General features: G+C 44.1%; 1 protein-coding gene across 1 annotated transcript; it reads right to left on the bottom strand.

The window, feature by feature from the left end:
* Positions 1-2271: 2271 nt before the first annotated feature.
* LOC124647456 (polygalacturonase ADPG1-like) lies at positions 2272-4518 on the bottom strand. The gene is made up of 3 exons (XM_047187400.1): positions 4296-4518; positions 4032-4100; positions 2272-3530 (listed from the first exon to the last, which is right to left on the bottom strand). The coding sequence occupies exons 1-3, from the start codon at positions 4516-4518 to the stop codon at positions 2272-2274; spliced, it is 1551 nt and encodes a 516-aa protein (XP_047043356.1).
* Between the last annotated feature and the right edge of the window lie 20836 nt (positions 4519-25354).

The following is a 25354-nucleotide window of genomic DNA, read 5'->3' as shown; positions in this document are numbered from 1 at the left end:
CCTATTTTCGGTTCTGGACTGTGGTGAGAAGAAAATATGAAAATCAAAAAATCCCTCGATTGCACGCTCACATGCTCTTACTCTAATACACTCAAACAGTAGCTAACTGTTTAGGGCTGGAACATTTTTTTTCGATAAAGGGAATATATTAATATCAAGAGATACTAATTACCCCCAGCCTCTGCAACAACGCACCACCCTAATATCACTACGGATGCACACGGCCAAAAAAAGGAAAAGAAAACTAAGAAACAAAAGTTCCGAGTGATTTCAAATCCAGAGGTTAATCGTACTCTGGCAACTTTACGTAAGGCAGAGTTGGGTTTTTTGGGGTTGATAGTGGAAAAGTCGACAGATAAGTCACCCTTACTGTCCCTTTACAGAACCGTACATGAGATTTTCACCTCATACGGCTCCTCGGTCAATTCTTTCGAAGGGATCCTTTTATCTCGGGCCTAACAACAACAATACATCCACCCCCATTACAACACCTGAATTACAGACTCTCCAAAAAAATGACGCCTCCAAGAAGGGAACAGTGCTCAAACACCGTCGTCGCCCGATCAAAGATCTTAGGTTTTCATCCTGAAGATAGTCCCCGCTCTCAAAACAATGACTCCACCAATGTCATTGCCAGACACAACCAGTTAAGCCCAGACCTTGGGTTTTCATCCTGAAAGGTAGGACTCTGCACTTCACCTGTGTTGTCGCCCCCACTTTCATACCGCTGCTGTGAAGCCCGGAACACCAAGCAAGCCCCTCAACAGCGCGGAGACTTGAACCTCCCTTAGTTAGTCCTCCTCTCGGCCTTCATGAAATTCTCTTCTTCCGACTTTCATCATGGATCCATAGTCACTTGATGTCAACACGTAAAAAGAGCTTCGCGCCGCTCCCTCCAGAACCAAACGGTCGGAATAAACGCATGGGTGCGCACGACCGAATACCTCCGATCCAGCAAAATCCAGGCAAAGCACTGTTACATTCGCCGGCGGAGCCTTCCGGAACTCAACCCACCGGCTAGATCACGAGTCCAGGCCTCCGGTAGATCCTCCTCTTCACGCAAGAGAGGCCCTAGGACCGCCGCCTTTATTCAGGTCGGACCCCCACGTCGGCGACCATCCTGGGCTAGGCCAACCCAACCCTCCACCGGCGACACCATCGTCGGCTTCCATGCTCAGCCGGATCGCGGTGATAGGTCAAAGATCCACCACCATCAACCGCAGGCCGACCCTCTCCGGTGAAGAAGAGGCCACCTCCTCCGTCGAACCCAAGGCTGCTGCCCCGGGCGCCCTCGTGTCGCGGAGAATCCCGAGATCGCCTCCACGCACCGACGAGAGGCGGGGGTGGATGACATGGCGCAGACCGAGGGCCTGGCCGCCGCCCACCACCAGCCCCGGCCGGAGTGCTACGGAGAGCCGACGGGAGGAGGGAAACCGCAGCGCCGCCCATCCCAACCGCGCCGGCCGGTCCGCCAGGGTACAGCGGACGGGAGGAGGACCGCCGCCGCTGTCGCCCATCCCAACCGCGCGCCTGCTCCGCCATGCGTTGAGGAGGTGGGATCCGGCCGCCGTTCCCCACGCTGCGATGAGGAAGGGCCCCCGCCGCCGCCACGCCCCGAGGGACTTTGCCCCGGCGGCGCTACCGGCGGCGGCGGCGGAAGGTGGGGTGCGGGAGGGTTAGGGTTGGGGTGCGGGAGGGTTAGGGCTGGAACATGCTTACACAACCCAAAAAATACAGCTCCACGATACATTTAAATCTCTACGTACCCAACGCCCACGAGTCCAATAAGATACATTTAAAAACTGACAATCTGGTAATATTCCAAGTATAATCTAGTTAAAAATGTATCTTGGTTCATTCAAGCATCCTTGATTCATTGTCCTAAACAATTCCTTTTTTGGACACGGAATACTTTCAATTGAAGCACTGCTGTACTTATCAGTGTGAGCACAAACTGGTCCTCGCAGCACAAACATGACAGTATGAACCACACGCATCCTGCTACTAATTTAACCCGTGAAGTCGATATATGGTTGTGGTCGCAGCTAAACAAAGCATGTAAATAAAAATTTGTAATTAAAAAACTCACACGTGACATGTATGCTATATTATAAAAGTAGCAATTGCAGTACAAAAAAAATATCAATCCTATCTTCTGGCTGTACAAGAGGCTATCTAATTTTACAAGTATGAAAGATCAAATCAAGAAACAACCTAAATGAAGGAAAATCAAATACAAAAGGCAACCTCTACATCAGCCATGTCGCATAATCAGCATGTTTTTGGAATGACATTGTCCGATTTCTTTAGCTTAGCGTTCTTGCATGTACTTGTAGCACCTTTGCCATGCCCGCTAAAGGTAAGTTTTACATCCTGCATCACTAGATCATGGCATGGGATGGTGTCGCTGCAGTCTAGCTTGATAGCCTCTTTTGTTCCACTCGTGCCTCTTATATTCTTGAACTGGATATTACTTAGCTCCACCGCCGAAGTTTGTTTCTTGCATGCCTTGGGCTGCAAAGGATCATCCATATAGCAATAATTTTGGTCAATGATTATTGGATTCTTGACCTTGTCCATGATGATATCCTCAAATGTGATGTCCTTGGCATATCCCTTTCCTCCTTGCCACGACTTTATGCGTGCACCATTCGTCGTGCCAATAAGGTGTGCTTTGTTGATAGTTATGTTGGAAACACGAGCTTCAGAATTTTTGTCACCTAAGCTTCCGACGCTGATTCCATGACCCGGGCCGCATGTTATCTTTGAGGCGTACAAGTTCTCAGTTCCGGTCTCGATAGACATGCAATCATCTCCAGTTTTAATGTTGCAATCCATGACTTGTATATCCTTTGTGCGGGCAATGTGGATGCCATCGGTATTAGGGCTGTCTCCGGGCGCAACAATCGTGATATGCTTTAGAACTACGTCCTTGCAATCTTCGACGGACATATGCATTTGTTGGCTGTTTAAGAGCCTGATATTTTCTACCTTCAAGTGATTGCACTTGCTGAGCAACAACGCCGTGGGGGCCTCTGTACACTTGAGGTTCTTGTCGATTCGGCACGAGTTCTTCCACCATACTTCACCTTTCCCGTCCATAGTCCCTTCGCCCGACACGGTTAGCTTATCAACGTTGTTAAACATAATCCACTTATTCATGTTCTCCTTCGGCCAAGATGATCGTTCGGGAGCTACCAACATTCCGTCGAGCTTGAATCTGACGCTCGACTTGCACTGCCCCGAGAAGGTGGTCTGCTTGACAAGAAATTCCTTCTCCTTCGGAACCAACATGGTGGCTGGCTTAGACGATGAGCAGGCCGCGGCCCAGGCTTTCCGAAACGCCGGGGTGTCATCAGTTTTGCTATCGCCAACGGCTCCGTAGCTAACCACGTTGAACTCGGCGTCCGGAGGAGGCTTGGTCTCTTGACCAAGTTTGCGATGTCGCTGGACAGGTCTGTTGCTTAGCGTATCGGCCTTGACGCTCCTCTCTCCTAGTCTGCGGTGCACGGACTCTGTATGCATGCCGCCTGTAAATGCAAAGGCAATTGCCGGGAAGATGAACAATAACAGCAGGAAAAGCACTGCCAGGATGATCTTGCGAGATGCCATGCCCTGAGGTATAACTGCGCGTATGTTCATCTCGTTCGGCCGGCTTGGAACAACTCGATTGAATTAACCTCAGCTTGAGCTACGCGAGGTGATATGATCGATTCTGGGGCTTGATTGCTGTATGCTCTCACGGCTGGTGTTTGACGACGAACAAGGCAGGTACGTGCCTGTACCTTTATAGTAGGCTAGCTAGCGTGGTAGCTTCCCGACTCGGATATTAGCAAACAGCCAGTCAGACTCGGATAATCAGCAACATCCAACAGTCAGATGCGGATTTTCTTTTAGGAAACAGACTCGGATACGAAGGACTTGCGGTCGTGGAATACTATTAGATGAGGGTGAGGCTACAGGCTCATGGAATCAGCAACTGATCATGCAGCATTTTTAAGCTATGGATATTCCGATTATATTGAGCATACCTCTCAGACCAAATACTGAAGATTTTGTTGCCTGACACTTTGACAACAGAGGCGCATTTTCAGTTAAATCTGCCAGCAAAGTGCATGTTGATTTTGACGTTTGGCTGCGATACAGGCAGTGGCGGACCTAGGATTTTAACAGAGGCTTTGCTCGATGTGGAGGACTAAGAGAAGAAACATTCATCAATTTATATGTACACAACTCAATATATACAACTCCCTCCAATTTACTAGTGATTGCCGAACTTCATATATATACCTCACCGGCTTCTTCATCATCGGAGTTATAGCCTTCGCCATCATCGGAGCTATCGCCTTCTCCATCATCGAAGCCGTCGGCTTCATCCTCACGGAGGTCGACCTCCATTCCATCCCTAGAGGGATTCAGATACGACGACGGAGATTCAGCTGGTTCAACATCGGGGGCGTCGTGGATTATACCCTCGAGAATTTCTTCCTGTGCTAGGTCTCTGCTAGGTGAATCCATAGTTTCTGCAAAATACGCACAATGTTATTTCAAAATGCACGCTATATCATTTTTCAAAATAATCATATTTCTATTTGCAAAATAACCCTATTTCTATTTGCAAAATAATCGTATCACATTCTATTTTGCAAAAATAATCCTATTTGTATTTGCAAAATAATCCTATCACAGTCTATTTGCAAAAACTAATTAATCTTAGCATCTTACATCCAAAATTATTATGTCCAAAATTTTATTATCTTAGCATTCTCCTTATTTGTTGCCGATGTTTTCAAGTTTCTATTTCTATATGTTTCTAATCCATCTCTAAATATTTCTAACAAAGAATAATAGTATTTCTATTTTTCATATTTCTATCAAAGAATAATAATATTTCTCCTAATAATAATATTTCATATATAAAATTGCATATAAAACTAACATATATAAAATTTCTATTTCTCCTAATAATAATATCTATATCTATTTCTATTTGTCCTAATAATAATAGTTCATATATAAAATTGCATATAAAAGTAACGTATATAAAATTTCTATTTCTCCTAATAATAATATCTATTTCTATTTCTATTTCTATTTCGCCTAATAATAATAGTTCATATATAAAACTAACAGATCTATGTTTTCTATTTTCTATTTCTATATATTTCTAACCCATCTCTAAATATTTCTAACAAAGAATAATAGTATTTCTATTTTTCGATTTCTATTTCTCGTAATAATACAACTATTTCTATTTCTCCTGATAATAATAGTTCATCTATAAAATTGCATATAAAACTAACTTATATAAAATTTCTATTTCTCTTAATAATAATATATATTTCTATTTCTCCTAATAATAATAGTTCATATGTAAAACTAACATATCTATTTCTTCTAACCCTAACATATTTACTAATTAACATATACAACTAAAATATAAAAAAACAAAAAACAAAAAATAAACATGGTCGGAGGCTGCATGAGCCTCACCGGCGGCGGGTCGAGGTGGCGGCGGGCGGTGGAGGCGACGACGAGGCGAGGACGTGCGCGGGAGGCGCGGTGCGGCGGAGGTGATGGCGAGGCGACGACGGAGGCGACGTAGCGCGGATCGGAGGCACGTGGGGCCGGCGTGCGTGTGCGGCGTGCAGCGACGGCCAGCGGCGGCGCGGTCGGGTATCCTGACGGCGTCCTGTCTGCTCCTTGCGCGCGTGAAAATGGCTAAGTCCCGGGCTGTTCCACCGACCGGGGAATACGCCGCGCTTTTATACCCCACCTTTTGTCCTGGCTCGTGGCACGGTGCGGGACTAAAGGGGGGTCTTTACTCGCGGCTCGTGCGTGCGAGACTAAAGTGATGAGGACATCCCTACCACACTACTACCTCCGTCATTGCAAGATGAAGATAAAGCTGCTGTGAAGCTCAAGTCCAATGAAGTTAGGATTGGACCTATTACAAGGGCTCGTGCGAAGCTACTTAAACAACAGGTGAACTTGTTCCTAAACGATACTTTGATTGATGAGAACTTTATACTGCCTAAGTCCTGTTACTTATGTATGATCAAGTATGAAGAGGAGACAAGCATCGCACGAGGAGAAGACGAGCAGCTGGACGTGAAGATGGACGTGAACCTAGACATGGAGCTGGACATGAAGACACCCCATGGACGCGCGAGGGAGGAACGGGAGGCATGCGCGAGAGGAGAAGCCAAAGTCCAGGCCGGTCCAGCATCCGGTCAGACCGGCCACCACGCCGGCGCGCCCGGTCCCAGGCCCGGTCCGACCGGGCGGCCCGCCGGATCCAACCCGGCGCCAACCGGGCGCTACGCTGATGCCATCCGGGCGGGTTACTGCAAAGCCCTTCCAGCCCCCGGTCAACACCCGGTCCTGGCCCGGTTTGAACCGGACCGGCCGGTCCCAGACCCGGTCGATCGGCCCGCAGACCGGTCGAGTGCGAGTCTGTCTCGACCAGATCTATTCTGAGTTGGTTATTTTCGTACTTTTTCGACCTGAGGTCATCCCGGACGCCTATATAAGTGCCCAGGACGCCCCCAAAGTTGCTTTAGACCACGTTTAAGATAAACCCTAGTTCTTAGTTGTTTGCTCTGCAAAACTATTGAATCCCTACACCATATTGCTTGATTTGGTGTAGATCTGAAAGTCTTGTGTGATCTGCTGTTCCATTGGGAATTAGAAGGTTGCAACTTACCGCTTCGTGGTCGGCAGCTACGTGCGCAAGTGTGTGGAGTTGCGAATTTCTTGCAGGGTTGAGAGCTGTTGCATTGGCGACAAGGCCCAATCGAGAGATTTCGTTGCGTCATACAAGTTATCATCCACTTCATCAAGTTATCTCCGCTGTGTTTGCCCCGTGATCATCATCACCACCGTTGCTTACTGAGAAGATCGGGCCACCCCTTATCATCTTGGTATCAGATTTCAGTGTTTCTCGGTAAGCCATCCACAATCCACCCCATAGTTGAGTGTGAGTGTTTCCTATCCAGAAAAAGCCATAAAAAGTTAGGGTTAGGGTTTGCCATAGCCTTAGATTGCACTAATTTCGAGTTTTAGTTGTTTTTCGTAGTTGTTTTTGCGTATCTTTTTCTTCCATCTAGTATTGTTAGGGTTTGTGTTTCCGCTTTCATCTAGAGTTAGTTTTTGTTGCTCCGAGTCCACATAACATACAGTGTGTTTGTCCAAAACATAGCCACAGCCTTACGATATAAGTGTCTAGGAACTTTTCCAGAAGAGACTAGTTTTACCGCTCGACAGGCTGCTCTTAGGGTTTTGGTGCTTTGCATTATCTGTTGGCCGTGTTATCAAGGAGTTGAGTCATTAAAAAAAACAAAAAATTGAAAAGAAGCAAAAAGAGCTACATAGCTGCGTGTTATACAAAAAGAAAATCAAAAAAATAGAAAAGTGCAGTGCTAGTAGAATCAAGTGAAGGTCTAAGTTTACTTTAACTGCACCCGTAGTTGAGCAATCTTGTGCCTGTCCCGTGGAGCTTTGCTAGCGTATCTCGAGTGCATTGCAACATTTCCTACAAATAATTGCATTGTAACATTTATCGCCTTGTGTGAGTATCATTGGTTGTCTACGGTCAGCGTTAGAGTTTGTTATTGGTGCAAATAGGTAGCCCACCTAAAGCCCCACATATATCCTGCTTTGCCGTGTGATTTGTTCTTATACCCTTGATATTCGCTTCGCTACATCCGTGCACTAGTTGTCACTACAAGTGGTAAGCAATACTAATTCACCTTGGAGCGGTAAGATTTCCTTTTCTTGTCAGTTTTGAGTGAGTTGTGAGAGTACCACCATATATTGTGTACGCAATGGTGGTAGGCTCTGATACCAAGATGAAAGGGGGCCCGATCTTCTTAGTAAGCAATGGTGGTGATGATGATCACGGGGTGAACACAGCGGAGATAACTTGATGAAGTGGATGATAACTTGTATGACGCAACGAGATCTCTCGATTGGTCCCTGTCGCCAATGCAACAACTCTCAACTCTGCAAGATATTCCCAACTCCACACACTTGCGCACGTAGCCGCCGACCACGAAGCGGTAAGTTGCAACCTTCTAATTCCCAATGGAACAGCAGATCACACAAGACTTTCAGATCTACACCAAATCAAGCAATATGGTGTAGGGATTCAATAGTTTTGCAGAGCAAACAACTAAGAACTAGGGTTTATCTTAAACATGGTCTAAAGCAACTTTGGGGGCGTCCTGGGCACTTATATATGAGTTCCGGACGACCTCAGGTAGAAAAAGTACGAAAATAACCGACCCATAATAGATCTGGTCGAGACAGACTCGGACTCGGCCGGTCTGGGGGCCGGTCGACCGGGCCTGGGACCGGCCGGTCCGGTTCAAACCGGGCCAGGGACCGGGAGGTGACCGGGGGCTGAAACTACTCTGCAGTAACCCGCCCGGATGGCATCAGTTTAGCGGCCGGTTGGCGTCGGGTCGGATCCGGTGTGCTGCCCGGTTGGACCGGGCCAGGGACCGGGCGCGCCGGCGTGGCGGCCGGTCTGACCGGATGCTGGACCGGCCTGAACTTTGGCTTCTCCTCTCGCGCATGCCTCCCGCTCCTCCCTCGCGCGTCCATGGGGTGTCTTCATGTCCAGCTCCATGTCTAGGTTCACGTCCATCTTCACGTCCAGCTGCTCCTCTTCTCCTCGTGTGACGCTTGTCTTCTCTTCATACTTGATCATACATAAGTAACAGGACTTAGGCAGTATAAAGTTCTCATCAATCAAAGTATCGTTTAGGAACAAGTTCACATGTTGTTTAAGTAGCTTCGCACGAGCCCTTGTAATAGGTCCAATCCTAATTTCATTGGACTTGAGCTTCACAGCAGCTTCATCTTCATCTTGCAATGACAGAGGTAGTAATGTGGTAGGGATGTCCTCATCATCTCCCCCCCCCTTTCAAAAGTGACGAATGATACGTCTCCAACGTATCGATAATTTCTTGTGTTCCATGCCACATTATTGATGTTATCTACATGTTATATGCACACTTTATGTCATATTCGTGCATTTTCTGGAACTAACCTATTAACAAGATGCCGAAGTGCCGTTCTCGTTTTACTGCTGTTTTTGGTTTCAGAAATCCTAGTAACGAAATATTCTCGGAATCGGACGAAATCAACGCCAAAGTTCCTATTTTCATCGGAAGCATCCGAACACCCGGGAAGGACCGAGAGGGGGCCACAGGGCCACCAAACCCTAGGCCGGCGCGGCCGGGAGGGGGCCGCGCCGCCCTATGGTGTGGCCCCCCTGTCGGCCCTCCCCGCGCCGCCTCTTCGCCTATATAAAGCCCCCGGATCAGAAAACCCGATACCAATTGACGAAACCCACGTAAACCTGCCGGAGCCGCCGCCATCGCGAAGCCAAGATCCGGGGGACAGGATCTCTGTTCCGGCACCCGCCGGAGCGGGGAAGTGCCCCGGAAGGCTTCTCCATCGACACCGCTGCCATCTCCACCGCCATCTTCATCACCGCTGCTGCTCCCATGAGGAGGGAGTAGTTCTCCATCGAGGCTCGGGGCTGTACCGGTAGCTATGTGGTTCATCTCTCTCCTATGTGTGTCAATACAATAATCTCATGAGCTGCCTTACATGATTGAGATTCATATGATGATGCTTGTAATCTAGATGTCATTATGCTAGTCAAGTGAGTTTTACTTATGTGATCTCCGGAGACTCCTCGTCCCACGTGTGTAAAGGTGACGGTGTGTGCACCGTGTGGGTCTCTTAGGCTAGATTTCACAGAATACTTATTCACTGTTGAATGGCATAGTGAGGTGCTTATTTATATCTCTTTATGATTGCAGCATGTTTGTATCACTACTATCTATGTGCTACTCTAGCAATGTGTTATTAAAGTAGTTTATTCCTCCCGCATGTGTGCAAAGGTGACAGTACGTGCACCGTGTTAGTACTTGGTTTATGCTATGATCATGATCTCTTGTAGATTATGGAGTTAACTATTGCTATGATAATATTGATGTGATCTATTCCTCCTACATATGCATGAAGGTGACAAGGTGTGCATGCTATGCTAGTACTTGGTTTAGTCTCGTTGATCTATCTTACACTAAAGGTTACTTAAACATGAGCATTATTGTGGAGCTTGTTAACTCCGGCATTGAGGGTTCGTGTAATCCTACGCAATGTGTTCATCATCCAACAAAAGTGTAGAGTATGCATTTATACTGTTACGTTATGTGATCGATGTTGAGAGTGTCCACTAGTGAAAGTCTATTCCCTAGGCCTTGTTCCTAAATACTCGCTGAGTTACTACTCGCTTGTTTACTACTGCTGCGTTACTACTGCTCGCGTTACTACTGCTTGTTTACTTGTTTTATTGCGTTACTACTGCTGCAATACCACCACCATCAACTACACGCCAAGCACTTTTCTGGCACCATTGCTACTGCTCATACTTATTTATACCACCTGTATTTCACTATCTCTTCGCCGAACTAGTGCACCTATTAGGTGTGTTGGGGACACAAGAGACTTCTTGCTTTGTGGTTGCGGGGTTGCATGAGAGGGATATCTTTGACCTCTTCCTCCCCGAGTTCGATAAACCTTGGGTATCCACTTAAGGGAAACTTGCTGCTTGTTCTACAAACCTCTCGCTCTTGGAGGCCCAACACCTGTCTACAAGAATAGAAGCTCCCGTAGACATCAAGCACTTTTCACGGCGCCGTTGCCGGGGAGGAAAGGTAAAAGGCTCTCATACTACGGTCTCAGGTAAAGTATTTTTCCGGCGCCGTTGTGTGTGTGCTCAAAGCTATTTCCTTTAGATCCTGCAATTGCATCTTGTTGTTTCTTGTTTACACTAGTTTGGCATAATGTACAAGAGTGAGCTTCTTATTCTATTTCCTGATTTAAAACATGGATTGTTTGATGCGAAAATTAAAAAACCTATGAAATCTTCTTTGCATGCTGGTAGTAATATTAGTATGAACGCTTTGAACACCATTGTTGACAATAATATAGAAAGTTCTAAGCTTGGGGAAGCTGGTTTGCATGATATTTTTAGTTCCCCAAGCATTGAGGAGAAAATTTTCTTTGATGATACTTTGCCTCCTATTTATGATGATTATAATGATAGTGGTCTTTTGGTGCCACCTACTATGGAGAGTGAATTTGATTATGATTACAATATGCCTCCTATATTTGATGATGAGAATAATAATGATAGCTACTTTGTTGAATTTGCTCCCACTACAACTAATAAAATTGATTATGCCTATGTGGAGAGTAATAATTTTATGCATGAGACTCATGATAAGAATGCTTTATGTGATAGTTATATTGTTGAGTTTGCTCATGTTGCTACTGAAAGTTATTATGAGAGAGGAAAATATGGTTGTGGAAATTTTCATGTTACTAAAACACCTCTCTATGTGCTGAAATTTTTGAAGCTATACTTGTTTTATCTTCCTATGCTTGTTACTTTGCTCTTCATGAACTTGTTTATTTACAAGATTCCTATGCATAGGAAGCATGTTAGACTTAAATGTGTTTTGAATTTGCCTCTTGATGCTCTCTTTTGCTTCACATACTATCTTTTGCGAGTGCATCATCAAAACTGCTGAGCCCATCTTAATGGCTAAAAAGAAAGAACTTCTTGGGAGATAACCCATGTGTTATTTTGCTACAGTACTTTGTTTTATATTTGTGTCTTGGAAGTTGTTTACTACTGTAGCAACCTCTCCTTATCTTAGTTTTGTGTTTTGTTGTGCCAAGTTAAGCTGTTGATAGAAAAGTAAGTACTAGATTTGGATTACTGCGCAGTTCCAGATTTCTTTGCTGTCACGAATCTGAGCCCACTGCCTTGCAGGAAGCTCAGAAAATTATGCCAATTTACGTGCATGATCCTCAGATATGTACGCAACTTTCATTCAATTTGAGCATTTTCGTTTGAGCAGGTCTGGTGGCCTAATAAAATCCATCTTTACGGACTGTTCTGTTTTGACAGATTCTGCCTTTTATTTCGCATTGCCTCTTTTGCTATGTTGGATGAATTTCTTTGATCCATTAATGTCCAGTAGCTTTATGCAATGTCCAGAAGTGTTAAGAATGATTGTGTCACCTCTGAACATGTGAATTTTTATTGTCCACTAACCCTCTAACGAGTTGTTTCGAGTTTGGTGTGGAGGAAGTTTTCAAGGGTCAAGAGAGGAGGATGATATACTATGATCAAGGAGAGTGAAAGCTCTAAGCTTGGGGATGCACCCGGTGGTTCATCCCTGCATATATCAAGAAGACTCAAGCGTCTAAGCTTGGGGATGCCCAAGGCATCCCCTTCTTCATCGACAACATTATCGAGGTTCCTTCTCTTGAAACTATATTTTTATTCGGCCACATCTTATGTGCTTTACTTGGAGCGTCTGTGTGCTTTTGTTTTTGTTTTTGTTTGAATAAATTGGATTACATCATGCTTGTGTGGGAGAGAGACACGCTCCGCTGGTTCGTATGAACACATGTGTTCTTAGCTCATAATATTCATGGCGAAGTTTCCTCTTCGTTAAATTGTTATATGGTTGGAATTGGAAAATGCTACATGTAGTAATTGCTATAATGTCTTGGGTAATGTGATACTTTGCAATTGTTGTGCTCTTGTTTAAGCTCTTGCATCATATACTTTGCACCTATTAGGGAAGAATACATAGAGCATGCTAAAATTTGGTTTGCATAATTGGTCTCTCTAAGGTCTAGATAATTTCTAGTAAGGTGTTTGAACAACAAGGAAGACGATGTATAGTCTTATAATACTTGTAATATGTCTTTTATGTGAGTTTTGCTGTACTAGTTCATCCTTGTGTTTGCCTCAAACAACCTTGCTAGCCTAAACCTTGTATCGAGAGGGAATACTTCTCATGCATCCAAATACTTGAGCCAACACTATGCCATTTGTGTCCACCATACCTACCTACTACATGGTATTTCTCCGCCATTCCAAAGTAAATTGCTTGAGTGCTACCTTTAAACAATTCAAAATTTATTACCTCTTATTTGTGTCAATGTTTTATAGCTCATGAGGAAGTATGTGGTGTTTATCTTTCAATCTTGTTGGGCAACTTTCACCAATGGACTAGTGGCTTCATCCGCTTATCCAATAATTTTGCAAAAAGAGCTGGCAATGGGATTCCCAGTCCCAAATTAATTAACCAAAAATAGACACTCCTCCATGGTATGTGATTGTTGGACGGCACCCGAAGGATTCGGTTAGCCATGGCTTGTGTAAGCAAAGGTTGGGAGGAGTGTCATCATAATAAAACTAAAATAAAAAGGTACTCCTTCATGGTATGAGATTGTTGGCAGGCACCCGAGGATTCGGTTAGCCATGGTTTGTGAAAGAAAGGTTGGAAGGAGTGCCATCCAAAAATAAAATAAAATGGGAGCCGCTCTTTGAAGGTTTGTCTGGCAAGGGGGTTAGAGTACCCGCTACCATTCGTTGACAACAACAAACACCTCTCAAAACTTTACTTTTATGCTCTCTTTATGTTTTCAAAATCAAAGCTCTAGCGCAAATATAGCAATCGATGCTTTTCCTCTATGAGGACCATTCTTTTACTTTTATTGTTGAGTCAGTTCACCTATTTCTCTCCACCTCAAGAAGCAAACACTTGTGTGAACTGTGCATTGATTCTTACATATTTGCATATTGCATTTGTTATATTGCTTTGCATTGACAATTATCCATGAGATATACATGTTATAAGTTGAAAGCAACCGCTGAAACTTCATCTTCCATTGTGTTGCTTCAATGTCTCTACTTTGAATTATTGCTTTATGAGTTAACTCTTATGCAAGACTTATTGATGCTTGTCTTGAAGTGCTATTCATGAAAAGTCTTTGCTTTATGATTCGATTGTTTACCCATGTCATATACATTGTTTTGATCGCTGCATTCACTACATATGCTGTACAAATAGTATGATCAAGTTTATGATGGCATGTCACTCCGTAAATTATCTTTGTTATCGTTTTACCTGCTCGGGACGAGCGAGAACTAAGCTTGGGGATGCTGATACGTCTCCAACGTATCGATAATTTCTTGTGTTCCATGCCACATTATTGATGTTATCTACATGTTATATGCACACTTTATGTCATATTCGTGCATTTTCTCGGAACTAACCTATTAACAAGATGCCGAAGTGCCAGTTCTCGTTTTCTGCTGTTTTTGGTTTCGAAATCCTAGTAACGAAATATTCTCGGAATCGGACGAAATCAACGCCAAAGTTCCTATTTTCATCGGAAGCATCCAGAACACCCGGGAAGGACCGAGAGGGGGCCACGGGGCCACCAAACCCTAGGCTGGCGTGGCCGGAGGGGGGCCGCGCCGCCCTATGGTGTGGCCCCCCTGTCGGCCCTCCTGCGCCGCCTCTTCGCCTATATAAAGCCCCTGGATCAGAAAACCCGATACCAATTGACGAAACCCACGAAACCTGCCGGAGCCGCCGCCATCGCGAAGCCAAGATCCGGGGGACAGGATCTCCGTTCCGGCACCCCGCCGGAGCGGGGAAGTGCCCCCGGAAGGCTTCTCCATCGACACCGCTGCCATCTCCACCGCCATCTTCATCACCGCTGCTTTGCTCCCATGAGGAGGGAGTAGTTCTCCATCGAGGCTCGGGGCTGTACCGGTAGCTATGTGGTTCATCTCTCTCCTATGTGTGTCAATACAATAATCTCATGAGCTGCCTTACATGATTGAGATTCATATGATGATGCTTGTAATCTAGATGTCATTATGCTAGTCAAGTGAGTTTTACTTATGTGATCTCCGGAGACTCCTCGTCCCACGTGTGTAAAGGTGACAGGTGTGTGCACCGTGTGGGTCTCTTAGGCTAGATTTCACGGAATACTTATTCACTGTTGAATGGCATAGTGAGGTGCTTATTTATATCTCTTTATGATTGCAGCATGTTTGTATCACTACTATCTATGTGCTACTCTAGCAATGTGTTATTAAAGTAGTTTATTCCTCCTGCATGTGTGCAAAGGTGACAGTGCGTGCACCGTGTTAGTACTTGGTTTATGCTATGATCATGATCTCTTGTAGATTATGGAGTTAACTATTGCTATGATAATATTGATGTGATCTATTCCTCCTACATATGCATGAAGGTGACAAGTGTGCATGCTATGCTAGTACTTGGTTTAGTTACGTTGATCTATCTTACACTAAAGGTTACTTAAACATGAGCATTATTGTGGAGCTTGTTAACTCCGGCATTGAGGGTTCGTGTAATCCTACGCAATGTGTTCATCATCCAACAAAAGTGTAGAGTATGCATTTATCCGTTCTGTTATGTGATCGATGTTGAGAGTGTCCACTAGTGAAAGTCTATTCCCTAGGCCTTGTTCCTAAATACTGCTGAGTTACTATCGCTTGTTTACTACTGCTGCGTTACTACTCTCTGCGTTACTACTCGCTTGTTTCTTGTTTCTTTGCGTTACTCTCTGCTGCAATACCACCACCATCAACTACACGCCAAGCACTTTTTCGGCACCATTGCTCTTGCTCATACTTATTTATACCACCCGTATTTCACTATCTCTTCGCCGAACTAGTGCACCTATTAGGTGTGTTGGGGACACAAGAGACTTCTTGCTTTGTGGTTGCGGGGTTGCATGAGAGGGATATCTTTGACCTCTTCCTCCCTGAGTTCGATAAACCTTGGGTATCCACTTAAGGGAAACTTGCTGCTGTTCTACAAACCTCTGCTCTTGGAGGCCCAACACTGTCTACAAGAATAGAAGCTCCCGTAGACATCAACGAATTCTGAAGATTCTGAAGACAAGATGAAGGATAGTTAGTTAAAGGAAACAAAGTTGTGGGAAGTAACCACAATACTCTGAAGGAAGTATAAATCAAAACTCATGCTTTGCCTCAACAGAGGAGTACTTTAGTACATGAAAAGCATGAAGGTGAGAAATATGATGATTATGGAGAAGTAAATGAAGAACCATAGTCATTATGGAAGAGGGAATGCATGGGAAATCACTTTGGATACTATATTCATAGTGGTTTTCTTGCAAAATAAAACCTGAAGAGAGGAAGATGACCTATGAAACCATAGTAGATATAAGAAGACCATAGTTGATATCAGAAGACCACAATTGGTATAGGATCAATACTGCGAGATAGAGTAGAAGATGTCTCGTCCAGTTGATCAGAACCTATAATAGAATCCATTTTTAGATATCAAATAGCCACAGTTGGTATAATAACCACAAGTGGTATCGGTTGGTATTACAAATAGTCCACGATTTAATTAGTTATAACAAAAGTTGTGAACAAATAAAAATCTTGTCAGCCAAATAGCTAGATCTATAAACATTTAGTCAAAGGATTCACATTGGATGTCCACAATTGAGTGGATACACCACCAAGATTCTTCGCAAAAAACTTTAAAGGAATATAAGTCATAAACAAGACCTAGACCAATATTCTAATCATAAGTCCAATAGTTGGAAGAAAAGGAGTTGAAGACCATAAGAAAACTCTAAGGGGTAGAGTAAACGTTGAGTTGGATGTACAATAACTCAATATTTTGAGTAAGGTAGAAGAAGAAGGTCTGAACTGAGAGGAAGTTCGATCTTATTTTCATAAGATTGTTGAACAATACTTTCAGAAGGATGTCAGACCAGAAGCCGAGGTTCATACCTCGAGGACGTAAGAAGCAGACTATAACTTGAGAAAGTGAGTAAGATCTACTCAGAAGTACTTAAGCTCAAGTAAGTCAAAGATAAAGAAGTTGGACGAAGGAAATATCAGAGACCAAATATAGCTCAAGGAGGTCAAAGACTGAAGGGATTTGACCATACCGAAATCGGAGACTACATGAAAGATTCCTTTCATGGAACCTAAATGAATCTAAAGAGTTATAGGTATCAAATATAAACCATGATTGGATGGACTAAATGAGTCTAATCCATTCTTAGGGAAATAAATACTCAAGACCATTTTCATGGTAAGTACCTTACTTAGTACCATTATTGCACTTTTGGTAGTAAGGGAAAACAAAGACCTATTTAACAATTAGGAGTTTATTATCATATTAGCTTTCAAATAAAACCGAGTAGCACTAGAAGAAGTCTCAATCATTGATTCTTCAATGAGAAAGGAAACAAGCTTGTAGAGTTGAAAGAAATCAAATAATTAAAGTTAGAGCCATGGTTCAGAGACAAGTATTATTAGATTTCGGAGAAAAATCATAGAACTGGAGCAAGAAACTGATGTTCAGAGACAAACCCTAATGGATTCCAGGAAGAATCTGGACAAGAGGTATATTCAATTATATCTAGTGAGATCAATACGGAGTTTGAGAAAAATCGTAGTCTGCACAAGTCAGATCCACACTCCGAAACGTGAGAGAGTTCAAACTTCGAGGACGAAGTTTAGTTTAAGGGGTAGAGACAGTAATATCCCAGGTATTGGGGTTACAAAAATAGAGGAAACAGATGTGTGCATTGCATTCATGCATAGAAAATGCAGGGAATTTTCGCGCTTTAAAGTAAAACAGATCACGATGACTCGAAGTTTCACTTGACCTTGGTGGAATTGAAGTAGCTCATCAAGTCAAGTGCTATAAACCTCAATGTGACCTTTGATAAAACCTTGTTTTGGGTAGAGATGATTTGATCTAAGGGGTTAGATCAAATGGAATCAAATCTAACACAACAACACTTTAATCAATGATTAATTACTTGATCTTGTTAAGGATCACAACATGATAATCCTTGTCATAACATATGAACACCAATTCAATTGCAAATCAAGTAACAATAAAATGGAGAAATCATTCTTGACTTATCTTCTCCATGACTTAAAACTAATCCATGATCCTACCATAAAATATCATGGTATTCATTCTATATCAACATTTGAAATTATAACAAGAAGATCCACTCCAGAAATAGATATTATTCTCCATTCCAAGTTATTACACCTCAAACCTAGAGAGGTGAGAGTTCTATTATAATTATTAGATAAGCAATAACAAACCTTGAGCTAAACCTTGGAGATACATCCAAGTATTCAAACCATCATCTTTAAGAGAAGCTCTAAGATATTATTCCAGACATTCCCAAATGAGAGAGACCATCCATGCTAATTTCAGTTCAATCTATTCAAATATCCAAATGGTTAAACCAACATTTCTTGAGAGAACTTTAAGTGAATATCTCAGGCATTCTCCTGGGATATAAGCTATTGAGACAACCATAGCCATGTCCACCCAAGAAACTACAAGAGAGATATTATACCCTAATTGAACAAGACAATGCTTGATCATGGAAGTGAGAAATCTAGTTAATGAGAAATACCTTAGGAAGCCAAACCTTGATCATTATAAATTGAGTGATGATCATAAACCCTAAGAACTTGAGGTAGTGATATCAAGAACAAGTGGATCATGCCTAATCCATGACCATGCTCTGGAGAAATAGGAGAATAATCCAAATGCTAACACTTATATGATTAGTAGATATTATTCCCCACATGAAATCATAGGGAGGTAACTAGTAAGCAAACCTAGGCTTATATCCCAACCTTAATTTGTGAACCATTTGGTGATCATAAGTAGAATCCTACCATATCTATATTTCATAAAATAAAGAACCTAAGAAAACCTTAGAGTAAAACTCCATATTCAATATGGTGAGAAACCATCCATCCATATGACCAAAGTTAACTATAAAAAGAACTATAACAACTTTAGTTACTTTAATGATAAATTGAGGATAGTAATAGAAGTTAATTGGTAAAATATAAAACCAATTCTCAATATCTTAGTAACTAAAAGGGAACATAAAATGTTAAGTAAGCAACCACCTTATCATGGTTAGGGGAGATTAAACCCTAGCAAATGCTATATGATGTCATTTCATCTTCATAACCTAGAATTATAACTCAAACCTAGTTGGTGTATCACTTGGGTGATCACAACTAAAACCTAGCCACAACTAAGTTCCAAACCCTGCATCATTAGGTGATTATAGTTAGAACTCTATAATTACTCACTAGTTAATCCTTATACTTCAATTATTAAACATAAGAAACACCTCATGCTAAGTTCCATAATTAAAACCCATGTGTGGTGAATAACCACTCATATCAACCATTTTGACTTAATAACCAAGACCCAATTATGAGGAGAGTATTACCTACTCTAAGGATCTCAAAGTGCTAAATCTTATAATTGAAACTATATGGATGGCTACCAACCACTTATTTCCATATATCAAAACTAAACCATGATAAGAGCATTATTAACCTTAAGAATTCCAAGGTGACATTAAGGTATTATGTAGATAACAATTTGAATAATTCAAAGTTATTATTCAAAATCATGTCCTTATGGAAATTTAATCCAAATACCAATACTAATTATTAAACCAAAGTTATAGTGTCATATGAAAATTGCTAATACGCCACTAAAGACTCTACAATACCCTGAACTAATTCTGGTATGAATGAAATGAGCAAGACCTGCAAAATAGAAAATAATTCAAATATGAATTCAAAACAGAATTCAAAACAAGAAATGAAAACAGAAATAAAAGAAAAAGAGAGGGAGGGGTGCTTACCTGGGCATGCCACGGCAGCCCAGCACAAACCCACCCGAGCAGCCCAGCAGCAGTCCAAGCCCAGCTCAAACAGCAGCCCAGCCACGGCCCAAGACACTTACCTCTTCGCTTCAGACGCACACGAAGTGGACGAAGCCATCTTCGTCTTCTTCGTCGTCTGCAAGCACGGGAGGTCGACACGGCGACGATTGAGCCACGTCCCGGCCGTCATTGTGGACAGCGCGACCACCGACGATCGCCCTTGACCCTATAAATACACGGCCGAAGCCTCCATCGCTCGCGTTCTTCCTTTTCCCCTAATTCCTCAAACCCTAGCTCGCCGGTCGATTTCTCTCGCCGCCGTTTGGGGCCACCGCAAGCACCGCCGTGAAGCCCTAGAGCTCCGCCTCGTCTCCAGCTATCTTCTTATCGACACACGCCTGCTGGGGGACTCCAAGTCCGACGAATCGCGACCTCGTTTCATCGCCGGGCACCACCAGTCGTCGACGCTCGCCGTCGATGTAGGCCACCCCAACACTCACCGTCAATCCCTACACGCTCCTGGTGAGCTCCTCGATCTCGTGGTGTGCCCGCCTTGCTCAATCATGTACCGTAGCACCGCCGCGTCGTTTAGCTGTAACCGCCGCCGCGGTACGTGCTCACCGGAGCTACTCCGATGACCAATGAGAGGAGGCGCCGCCACCCATTGGCTCAGCATAGCGCGGCGAATCCAACCCGCACCCCCGCTCAGACGCGGGAGCGCCGAATCGCCGGCGCCAATCTCGCCTGGCCGTCGGCCGACCACTCCAGTGCCACCTCGGCGATTTTGACCCTGGTCAAAGGCCGCGTGGAGGCTGAGGTGTCTCTGGCCCACTGGTCAGTGACCATGTGGGTAGCTTAAACCGATATCTTTAGTATTTATAGTTAATTCAATATTCTCCGATGTCTGGGTGGTCCGTGACTTTCCAGATGTCTTCCCTGAAGAGTTACCTGGCATGCCACCTGATCGAAGTGTGGACTTTGTCATTGAGTTTGTTCCCGGAACTGCCCCTGTTTCTCGGAGACCATATCGTATGCCTCCGGAAGAGTTGGTTGAACTGAAGAAGCAGTTAGAGGAGTTGGAAGAGAAGAACTTCATACAACCCAGTACTTCTTCCTGGGGTTGCCCTGCCCTCTTTGTCAAGAAGAGAGATACCAACATTCCGCGGTTGGTTGTTGATTACCGTCCGCTAAATACAGTGACAATCAAGAACAAGTACCCTCTTCCTATAATCAATGATCTTTTTGATCAGTTGTCCGGTGCCACAGTCTTCTCAAAGATGGATTTGAGATCAGGGTACCATCAAATCAAAATCCGAAAGGAGGACATTCCAAAGACAGCGTTCACAACTCGTTATGGTCTTTACGAGTACACTGTCATGTCCTTTGGTCTCACAAATGCTCCTGCCACTTTTATGCGGCTCATGAACTCTGTTTTCATGGAGTATCTCGACAAGTTCGTCGTGGTCTACATCGACGATATTCTAATCTACTCCAAAACCGAAGATGAACATGATGAACATCTCCGTTTGGTGTTAACCAAACTTCGTGAACACCGTCTCTACGCCAAGTTTTCCAAATGTGAGTTCTGGTTAAAAGAGCTCATCTTCCTTGGTCATGTTATCTCTGAAAAAGGTGTTGCAGTCATTCCAGATAAAGTTCAAGCCGTTCTTGACTGGAAGACACCTAATTCAGCTAAGGAGATTCGAAGTTTTCTCAGTCTGGCGGGTTATTACCGCCGATTCATTGAAAATTTCTCTAAGATTGCCAAGCCAATGACCGATCTTCTCAAGAAAGACAAGAAGTTCGAATGGTCAGAAAAGGCTGAAGGAAGTTTCCAGGTTTTGAAAACTAAGCCGACTCATCGCTCTCGTGCTCGTCCTCCGGACACAAGCAAAGACTTTGTTGTCTATTGCGATGCCTCTCTCCAAGGGCTCGGATGTGTGTTGATGCAAGATGGCCATGTGGTGGTCTATGCCTCTCGACAGTTGAAACCACATGAGCTCAATTACCCTACTCATGATCTCGAGCTTGCAGCTGTGATCCATGCTCTTAAGCAATGGCGACCTTACCTTTATGGTAATCGTTGCGAATTGTACTCGGATCATCAAAGTCTGAAGTATCTTTTCACCCAGCCGAATCTGAATCTCAGACAGAGAAGATGGTTGGAAGTCATCAAAGATTATGACTTGGGTCTCAACTATAAACCCGGCAAAGCCAATGTCGTTGCTGATGCGCTAAGTCGAAAGTCCTATTGCAACAATCTAATGGTTAAGCAAGCGCAACCTTCTCTCTATGAGGAACTTGCAAAACTCAACCTTGAGATTGTTCCTAGTGGATTCCTTGCTAATCTAGAGGTGAAGCCTTCTCTTGAAGACCAGATCAATAAGGCTCAGAAGCAAGATTCTGGCATTACCGAGATCAAGAAGAACATTGCTAGCGGAGTTGCTAAGTGTTTCTCCATTGATGATCAAGGTACCGTTTATTTCGGTAAGCGTCTAGTCGTGTCGGATAAACAGGATCTCAAAGAGCTAATCCTTAAAGAAGCTCATGAATCGCCCCTCTCAATCCATCCTGGTAGTACCAAGATGTATCGGGATCTCCGCCAAAGATTCTGGTGGTCTGGGATGAAGCAAGAGATCGCTAAGTTTGTTGCTCGAATGCGACGTTTGTCGTCGCGTAAAAGCTGAACATCAAAGACTTGCTTGGCACTCTCCAACCTCTATCAATTCCGAGTGGAAATGGGATGAGATTGGCATGGATTTCATTACCGGTCTCCCCAAGACCAAAAATGGAAGAGATGCTATATGGGTAGTCATTGACCGTCTATCCAAGGTTGCTCACTTCCTTCCTATCCGAGAAGACATAAAAGCTAGTCAACTAGCAGATCTGTACATCTCACGGATAGTCACTCTTCATGGTGTTCCTAAGAAGATCGTCTCTGATCGTGGGAGTTTGTTTACCTCAAAGTTCTGTTCTAGCTTTCAACAAGATATGGGAACTCGTCTTTCCTTCAGCACAGCCTATCATCCTCAAACCGGTGGTCAAACCGAAAGAGTGAATCAAATTCTTGAAGACATGCTCAGGGCCTGTGTTATATCCTTCGGTAAAGATTGGGAAAAGTGCCTTCCATTTGCCGAGTTCACCTATAACAACAGCTTCCAATCTAGCCTGGGCATGGCACCTTTGAAGCTTTGTATGGCAGAAGGTGTAGAACTCCTTTGAACTGGTCCGAAACTGGAGAAAGAAAATTCTTTGGACCAGATATAATCAATGAAGCAGAAGATCAAGTTCGCATTATTCACGAGCGTTTGAAAACTGCTCAGTCACGTCAAAAGAGCTACTATGATCGCCATCATCAAGAAGTGAAGTATGAAATTGGTGATCAAGCTTATCTTCGGGTCACTCCTCTCAAGGGTGTTCGTCGTTTCGGTATCAAAGGCAAACTAGCACCTCGCTATGTTGGTCCTTTCCGCGTCCTTGCCAAAGGTGGTAATGTTTCTTACAAGTTGGAGTTACCTTCCAATTTTCCTGAAGTTCATGATGTCTTCCATGTGTCCCAACTCAAGCGTTGCTTCAAAGATCCTATCCGTGGTGTTGATCACGAGACTCTTGACCTTCAAGAGGATCTAACCTATCGAGAACATCCTGTTCGTATCCTTGATGAAGCCGAGCGTAAAACTCGACGTCGAGCATCAAGTTCACTGAAAGTTCGGTGGTCTAATCATTCTGAGCAAGAAGCAACCTGGGAACGAGAAGATCGTTTACGATCTGAGTACCCTTCCTTCTTTTCTAAAATCTAGGAATCTCGAGGATGAGATTCTTGTAAGGTGGGTAGAGTTGTAACATCCCAACCTTGTTTATCTAAATAAAGGATTGTTCATGTGCATTTCATGCATTTAGTTTGCAGTTGAGGAAAATTTGCATCTCAATTTTCTAATTATGCAAAGTCCTTCTCTATTTCTTGTCTCAAATTCAAACCAGATTTTATAAAATAAGCCACATGCATGGTTATGTTGTTACCCAATAAACCCATGTGTGTGTTTATAGTTATCTGCAAATTTGAGTTCAAACAAAATTCAAACAGATTTGGATTTGGTTTAGATTTTGAAGAAATAAAAATCAGAAAAATAGGAAAAGAGAGAGAGCTCTCTCTTATCTCTCCTTTGGGGGCAGCCCATCTCTCTCTCTCTCTTTCTTTTCTCTCTGGCCGCAGCCCAACCTGGCCCAGTGGCCCAGCAAGCCAGCAAACCCAGCCCAGCAATCTTTGCAGGGGGTTTTCGGCAAAATTGCCTTCGTCCCCGCCGTTCCAAGCAGCTCGGTGGAGAGCTGCCGGCCGCCCGATGGCCTGGCCGGCCCCGATGAGCTCCGCGGCCCCCGGCGGCCTATAAGAGCTGTGCCGCCGACGCCTCTAACCCTAGCGCCCCACTTCTCCCCTCCCCGCGGTCCCCGACGCGCACGAAAACCCTAACCCTACACCTCACAGACGGTCGGCCTCCGCTCAAATTCGCCGCCGGCGAGCCCTCTCCGGCGTCGCCGACCTCGCCATCGCCACCGCGGTGAGTACCTAAGCCTCCCGGTGCCCTCAGCTTCTCTCCTCTCCCTCTGTATCGCTGCCCCCATGCACCACCTGGCCCGGGCGCCGCTCGAGCTCGCCGCCGGCCGAGCTCCGGCGACCAAAGGCAGGCGGCGCCACCACCACTCGACTCCAGACGTCCAGGCGCATCTTTTGCCCCTGCTAGCGCGCCTTATCGCGGCCTAAATCGCTCGATTTAGCCTCAGCCCGAGCTCAATTGAGAGCTCATGGCGGCTGACGTCAGCATGACGCCATAAGTCTTTTTCTTTTATTTCTGTTTTATTTTCTGTAATTAATAAGTAATTCATATTAATTCAGAAAAATACAAAATTATATATCAAAATGATCGGAAAAATAAATCCTAGCTGTTTATCCATGTTTCATACATGTTTGAGCCAATTAAATGTGGACCCTTAATGAAACCCTAAATCGACCCCCCCTTATGTCGGGATCGATGTTGAACCCCTCTTAATTTCCGTCGATGCACCTAGGGTTACCTGAACCCCTTTAATATGACATGTCATCATATTTTATGTGCATTGCATTGTACCTTGTCTTGATCGTGCTATTCCTTTACGGTGTTTGGTTCTTCACGATAGGGACCGAACGCGAGCCTGAGATCAACGCCGCCGAAGAGCAGCACCCGAACAACGAGGGACAAGGCAAGCCCTAACCTGGTTCATATATGATTTCGAAATGCTTTTACTTCTGGTTCTTACATATTGCATCCGCTTCAAATATGTTTTATCGGCAGTTGTAGATATCCTATGTGTGCATGTTCCATCCTTGTAGCCCAGAGTTCCTGATCCACCGCTCCCAGCAAAACTAGGTCTGAGCTTGTTCGCATCGCTAGAGCTGTATATGTGTTATGCTTAGCCATGCTTAGCTATTGAAGTATGATCCATCCGGTTGATGAATCAGAGCTACAAATGAACCTAGTTGGATAGGATGACGTGGTAAGATCAGTGGTGATGTTAATAAACATGCTAAAGGCTTGGATGGGCCGCCACATGGGGATGTGGTGTTTTGACTCGTTCTCGCCGATACTAGGACCTGAGTTCTCGCCTTCGGAACCAAGACTGAGCGTACAGCCACATGGGGCCCATGGGAACCCCTTGGCCCGAACTTGCCTAGCTTACCCAT

Source organism: Lolium rigidum, chromosome 4 (genome assembly GCF_022539505.1).
Source record: "Lolium rigidum isolate FL_2022 chromosome 4, APGP_CSIRO_Lrig_0.1, whole genome shotgun sequence".
In the NCBI taxonomy this organism is placed as follows: Eukaryota; Viridiplantae; Streptophyta; class Magnoliopsida; order Poales; family Poaceae; genus Lolium; species Lolium rigidum.
Note: the sequence above shows the minus strand (reverse complement) of the source record. Positions and strands in the feature narration are given on the sequence as shown.

Bases quoted from the DNA above. Each gene is read 5' to 3' on its own strand.
- LOC124647456 (XM_047187400.1), bottom strand. From the start codon at position 4,518: ATGGATTCACCTAGCAGAGACCTAGCACAGGAAGAAATTCTCGAGGGT. The intron at 4,101-4,295 runs GTGAGGTATATA...CTTTGCTGGCAG, and splicing joins CTCCGATGATGAAGAAGCCG to ATTTAACTGAAAATGCGCCT. The intron at 3,531-4,031 runs GTATGCTCAATA...TTGCATTTACAG, and splicing joins TTCAGTATTTGGTCTGAGAG to GCGGCATGCATACAGAGTCC.